Genomic DNA, 7,252 nt, shown 5'->3' with positions numbered 1-7,252 from the left:
CCTGGTCTATCTTTCTATCAACGTCAGATGCAAATATCAGTATTATTAGTTTTTATGTAGATTCATGATATGTTTGTGAGCATATTTCTGTTGATAAAATTAAGCTCTTTTGGCCCTGCTTATTTTTCGGTGTGTTCGATTTCATCGATACTTGGTAAATGTTATTTTTATTGTCACTTTCCCCATTTTACTATAAATCTTTCATATTATAGAATTTAGTAAATAAAATGAGATTTGAAAGGTTATAATGGGGTAAATATAACCTTTTATGAAGCAGAAATAAATGTTCAAAATATCCTTTCAAGTTGTTAACGAGAGGTATGAGACAAATAACAGCTGATACTTGATAGAGTTTGAGAGACAGTCCTATCAAATCAAATTTCAAACTCCAAGACACAATTCTTGCTTAGTAACTAGTACGAAGGAAAAAGAAATATTAACGCCTTTGATACCCTGAATTATCTTCAACCCATACACCTTAGTTGTTTTTTGTTGTGGAGCAGGAAAGCCATTGCCAGTAGATGAACTATCGCTAACGTGTACCACTAGCCACTATCTAGCCGTACGGATTTGACATGTCGGGCCAAAATTTTGCTAAATTCGTCCATTGGGGAAGAAATATAATAGCTGTTGGAAGGAATTATAGGTAGGTTATACAACGACAATTGACGGAAAAGAGTAGTTTTCTAGACTAACTCCAGAAGAGGGTTTTCGTTTTTATTGTAGTTACGGACGGGAAGTTTTTCTATCATATAACAGCGTTTACCTTAACACAAAACGACCGTTTTCTCCGAAAATGACACATTTTCATCACAAATAATTAGTGACACACACACACACATACACACACACATATATATATATATATATATATATATATATATATATATATATATATATATATTTATATATGATACTTTAATTTCTAGCCAAATACAGGAATCATATATTTTTCCTACACGTTATCTTGTATTCTATGCATTTCTGACCTTGATTATTGGGACAAACCATCCGTTCATGAGGTTTTGGACCCCCATATTTAAAGACAATTATGGGGGACCCCAGTGGGAAACCGGGCTTTTTAGGGTGGGGAAATGTCATAAACGAGTGATTTGCAGCAATAATAATGGTCAGTAATGCAAAATAAGAACAAGATAACCAGTTGGAAAAATATATGGATCATGTAAGTGGCTGAACATAGGACAAACATGATTATTAACACATTTGAGATTTGTAAAATGGTACAGAACCTAACAAACAGACCTAACCTAACCTAGTAGTTCCTAGGTCACAACCCCTAGCTGGGCAAGCCCCCGGACCCCCTTCCCAGGTTACACCCCTTAGGCGGGGGCAAGCCCCCGGACCCCCTTCCCAGGTCACAACCCCTAGCGCGGGCAAGGCCATTGACCCCTTTCCCAGGTCACAACCCGGAGCCCACGGCCTTTTCCCAGGTCACAAACTAAAACGAAATCACAATTCACGAATAAATACTTACCTTAAGTTTGGGAGGTCGAAGGCTGAGGATCTTCCGTTGACAAAGAAAGAACTGTCACTGACCCTGTCATTGACGTAGACGTAGATGGGTGGGGCTGCAGTTTGGCGGCTTGAAGCAGGAAATTATATAAGCACTAGGACCTCTTGTGCTGGGAAAATAAGCACACTTTAGTTTGCTAATTATTGAAAAAACGAAACATTAAGATACGTATTATAATTTTTACCTGGCAGATAAAGACATAACGAGATAAATATTGGGTATTATTGCACTATTACAGGGCAATGTAACCTAGGGAAAAAACTACTTTTTTATGAATAGAACTTACCTGGCAGTTTTATATATATATATATATATATATATATATATATATATATATATATATATATATATATATATATATATAGCTATAGTCTCTGACGTCCGGCAGAATTTTTCAAAACTCACGGCAACCGCCGTGTGGTGGTTATGCGGTTAGGTGGTTAACAACCCTTACATGGTGGTACTTGGAATCATTCCCGTTTTCTGTTCCTCAGATCATCTCTGCTGGTTGGACTGACAACATCGTTGGTCCGCCATTGGAGTTTTTCGTTCGCTTTCCCTGTGTCGCTGTACTGGACTTCTTTTTTGGTGACATACACTGATCTGGGGTTTTGGCAGTCGCATTTGTTATTAGTCTATAACTATTTGTTTGTTTACGATGACTGATAAACTTCATTTTCGTGTTTGTGTAAATGAGGTATGCAAGGTGAGGTTACCGAAAGTTTCGGTAGACCCTCACACTGTTTGTTTGAAGTGCAGGGGTTTTGATTGAGCGCTTGATAATAGATGCTAGGAATGTGAGGTTTTGAGCGAGAAGGAATGGTTAAGTATGAAACGCTATGTGCGTAAGTTAGAGTTAGATAAAGCCAGGAGGGCTTCGAGATCTAAATCTAAATTTGCTAGCGAGCTTTAGATTTTTAAACATAAGACTTAACCGGTAGTTATATACCGTATATACTCGTGTAATGCTCGATTTTTGAAGGCCTATTTTTCAGTTAAAAAAGTAAGGGTCGAACATTGCACGAGATATAAATTTGAAAAAGTAAAAATTTCCGGCCCACCGGTAGGTAAACATAAGCTAGGCCTACACGAACATTACCCTTGCTATGCTACCTACAGGTAGGTAATCATAGGCTATGCTTACACGTATATAAGGCTACCTACCGGTAGGTAAACATAGGCTAGGCCTATATATACAGTACTAACCATGTTCATTTAACACCACGCATATTAGCATGGATTATATTTCCTAAACCATCATAAATAGTTTTTTCCGCTACGAGTAATGACTTTACCATAACGCAGCAGGTATGAAGCTAGCAAACAGTCGGGTTGCGTATGTTATAACGTGATATGGTTAATGAAAAAAATAATAATTTTTAGATAACTAAATAATATGATATCCTATTATGTTATTATTATCGTAATTAATACTAGCATTAAAATTACTGAAAGGTTAGCGAGAGAAAAAGTTGCTAACAACGCAACCAATACTCGATGTTTACATTTTCTCAGCTGTGCTCGTGTCATGCCATTTCACTCACGACTTTTCACCAACTCTTACCTTCGTCAATTGTCCCTACCTAAGTTCGGAGGCACCATTCAATTTAGGACAATCGACTTACTCCTGGCTAGCCTACCTATAACAAACCAAGCCTTGACATAGGCTAATACCGGGTACATCATAGGTATAGGCTAATACTCTAAGCCTAGGCTTAAGGTAACTTGACTCTTGCTGTGGAGAATGACGGATCTTCATTTGCAGTGGAGGTTGAGGGAAAGGCTGGTTCCCGGGGGTCTTTTTATTCTTACAAAAAGCTTAGTACATGCTCGGTACTCCAAACTGGTACCCTGTAATACAAAGTCTTCATTTAGGACAGCGATCCTATGTCAAACAACAGACACTTCGTAGCCTAGGCTACACTGTACTCATACCTAACCTACTGGTTACACTGCACAGTTAGCCTGGCAACTCAAAGACTAACTTGATAAATCTGAGAATAATATTACAAATCTTAACTTACGGTTGGTGGCACAGTTCCAACCACATGCAAGCACAGCATAAAGCAGTTTCAATACTGGCAAACTTATTGTACTTTATTTGATACATTTGAAGAAAAAGATAACCACAACAGACAATGTCAAGTGTTATTACAACACATAACATGATAACAAGAACAAGTGCATACCTTTTACAAGGGAGAAGGTAAGAATTTCACATAATAATATGGGGGGAGCAACATTTCCCCTCTACACTGGTCGTTGTCGGCTCAAAGAGTGCGTTCTGAGCTTACCTAGCGCAGCTACGCTCGAGGCTCACACAACTACGCCTCTGTTTACTTTGGCACTCAATCAAAAACTCTCGACCATAGACACAACTACTCCTTTGTTACGCCTCTCTACCTCGGCGTATGCACACTCGATCCTACACCAACTCAACTACGTGTGGCTAACATAACATTTTGATGAGATGAAAACCAATTCGTTTATTAAGTCTAAAAATCGTAAATGGAATTACCATTCAGTTAAATGAAGCATTTCTGTCATTACATCACTTTACCCCTACGGAAATTGGTTTTCATTTATCAAGAACTATCAACTAACTGCAAAACCTAGGGTAGAAAACAGATCTAACAACAACAAGTTTTATGCGCCATGAATAGTAGCCATCTCTCAGCCGGATATAGGCTGCAACATTTAATCTTCAAGGTCTGCTGTCAGACATACAGAGCAAGTTGTGGGACGCCACCCTTAAGGCGCGTTTCTGCCTAACCATCCTAATAACCTTACCAAGTTAAACCACCTATGTAAGAGTGATCTTAAATTCACTTAAGACCCAGTCACTCCTCATTAAGGGTATAATTACTTAGGATTATTTTTCTTACAAACAACCTCTTCATGTCATTCAGTCTCATGCACTCAATAACCTTAAGCAGGAGAAAAGTACCTTTGAAGATAATATACCTCTTAAAGCATCCTAATGACTAACTTACACATCAGTTACAAAACTTGAACAACTCCACCAGAGTTTGTAAAGCTTTTGGATGGGGTTGCTCTTGATACACAACCTCAACCGAGTACAGGTTCATGGTAACGAAGTGATATTATCAGATCCATAATCTATGAACATAACCCATAAAGACACTTGGAAATTAACATAATTGTTATATGCATGAACAATGCTAAGGCACAGAATAAAATACATTTCCATATAAAAGTACAAAAATACAAAATACCGTATAAAAAATATGATCTCAAATTTCCTCAATTAATCTAGAGGGAGGAACAATATTGTAAGCACCTCTGGTTTGTACTCTTTCGTTCACATCCGGATTGATAATATCCATTTCCTGCATTTTTACTAACCACTGTTCTTGTCCTACAAAAGGTTTTACTTTGTCAGCAGCACGTTCAATAATGGTGTGGTCAAACAAGTTTTTTAACTCATATTTAGCACCATCCCTAAACACTTTGGTTACTACATAAGGACCAGACCATCTTGGGTTTAGTTTCTTACTTGTGCTGGGAATCACACTTTCATTTTTAACCCATACGAGACAGTTTTCATCCACTTTCTCATTCTTCCTGTTTTGATTGGCTATTGCTCGATACTTGCTGGCCATCTCTCTATGAGTTTTGTGCTTTTGCAATAGCAGTCTCTTCTACACCATCATTTATTGTGGGTAACACACTAGTTACTTGCCTAGGGTGCCCTGCGAGAGAAAAATACATAATGAGGTTGTTCACCAAGAGTGGTATGTACCGCAGAATTGACCACACGCTGGGTTTCACCTAAGTACTTTGGCCATTGATAAGGATGTCCTTTGCACATCACATTTAGTACGGTTTTCATGGTTCTATGCATCCTTTCACTAACACTGTTTCCTTGTGGATGATATGGGGTAATATAACCTGTATTGATCTTATGTTCGCGACATAATTCTCTAAATTGATTTGAAGTGAATTCAGCACCATTATCCAGAATGACAGTCATAGGTACACCAAAGTCATTCAGATACATAAGGAAGTTTTTGCTTACCTCCTCTGTAGACTTACTTCGCAAGGGATAGAACTTAACATACCGGCTATAATGATCAATAACAGTCAATACATATCTATAACCATTTGCACCAGATAACATATCTGTTAAATCAAGACTTGATTCTCTCTAAAGGTTTAGTTACTGGAGGCAATTCCTGAAACTGTTGTTGTAAAGAACTACTAGCTTTATGTTTTTGACACATGACACATTCACTTACATATTTGGTAACATCAGATCGCAATGAGGGCCAATAAAATAAGTTTTCAATAGCATCAATTGTTTTGCGTATTCCTAAGTGACCTGACAACGATTCATGACCGAACTTCAAAGCTGCCTTGGTTAAATCCCTAGGAAATATTAATCTCAGCTGAATGGAGTTATCAACTTTATCTGCATTGAGATATAATAAGCCTTCGTACAGCAGGAACTGTGTAATTAAAGCTTTAGGGAACCTCTTACGTGGTAATTTGCCACCCTCTAGAAAGGTTATTAACTCAGCCCACCTTGGTTCCTCTAACTGCTTTTCTTTAAACTCATCCTTGCTCAGACCGAGATAATCGTCCCTACTCTAATGAAAAACTGCTCTAACTGGTCTACTTAGTTGATCTGCCACTTGATTATTTTTACCTGGCCGATATTCTACCTTGAACCGGTAATCCTGCATTTCAATTACCCACCGGCTCATTCTAGGTGATTTAGTCTTTCTCTTGAACACTGATACTAGAGGCTGATGATCGGTGTGAATGGTAAATGGAACACCCCAAAGAAATGATGAAACCTACGACATGCTAAGACAATAGCAAGTGCTTCTCTGTCAGTGGTACTGTAGCGCTGCTCAACTGGCTTCAGTTTCTTAGAGAAATATCCAACAGGTTTCAACTGATCCTCTTGTCTCTGTATCAAAACCGCACCTACATGATCTAAACTAGCGTCAGTAAATAATTCAAAGGGTTTAGTCATTTGAGCCTTTACTAACACTGGAGCAGTGTCTAATGCTTGTTTCATTTGTTCAAAGCTGGACTGACAATTCTTTGTCCACAAGAAGGGTTCTTTCTCTCTTAAGAGATTAGTCATGGGAACAGCTATTTTAGCATAATCCTTAATGTGTTTCCTGTAAAACCCACACATTCCCAGAAATCTCCTAGTTTGCTTAACATTGGTAGGTGGTTTCATTCCTTTGATTGCACTGATATTGTCTGGACATGGTCTACAACCGTCCTTGGAGATTATATGACCTAAAAACTTTATTTCCTTTTGGCCTATCTGACATTTCTTTAGGTTTAGCTTCACTCCTTTGCCACTGAAAAGTTTGAATAGTTGCTCTAACCTTTTTAACAAGATGGGAAAACTGGGAGCCCTAACAACTATATCATCTAAGTAATTCTTAACCCACCCTTTCTTAATAAGAGGAGCCAAGATATTAGACATGATACGTGAAAATATAGCTGGACTGCAACTTAATCCAAAAGGAAGGCGTTTAAATCTATAAAGTGAAACTCCATCACTAAAAGTTGTTAAATCCCTGCTCTCTTTATCTAATCCCACTTGATAATATGCATCTTTCATATCTAAAGAAGCATAATAATGGTTTCCTGCAGCTGTATCTACCATTTCCTCTAATCTAGGTAAAGGGTGAATATCAACCTGGAGGTGTGTGTTGACTTTACGGTAATCGA

General features: G+C 38.0%; 1 protein-coding gene across 1 annotated transcript in view; it reads left to right on the top strand.

Annotated features, from left to right (window-relative positions):
* The first annotated feature begins 435 nt into the window (after positions 1–435).
* Positions 436–7,252, top strand: part of LOC137621477 (oxaloacetate decarboxylase, mitochondrial-like) — a 203,708-nt gene continuing 196,891 nt past the window's right edge. The window contains exon 1 of the mRNA XM_068351810.1: positions 436–646. Coding sequence (XP_068207911.1) covers positions 576–646 — 71 coding nt within the window. The 5' untranslated portion in view covers positions 436–575. The remainder of the gene's footprint in view (positions 647–7,252) is intronic.

Source organism: Palaemon carinicauda, chromosome 28 (assembly GCF_036898095.1).
Source record: "Palaemon carinicauda isolate YSFRI2023 chromosome 28, ASM3689809v2, whole genome shotgun sequence".
Lineage (NCBI taxonomy): Eukaryota > Metazoa > Arthropoda > Malacostraca > Decapoda > Palaemonidae > Palaemon > Palaemon carinicauda.
Note: the sequence above shows the minus strand (reverse complement) of the source record. Positions and strands in the feature narration are given on the sequence as shown.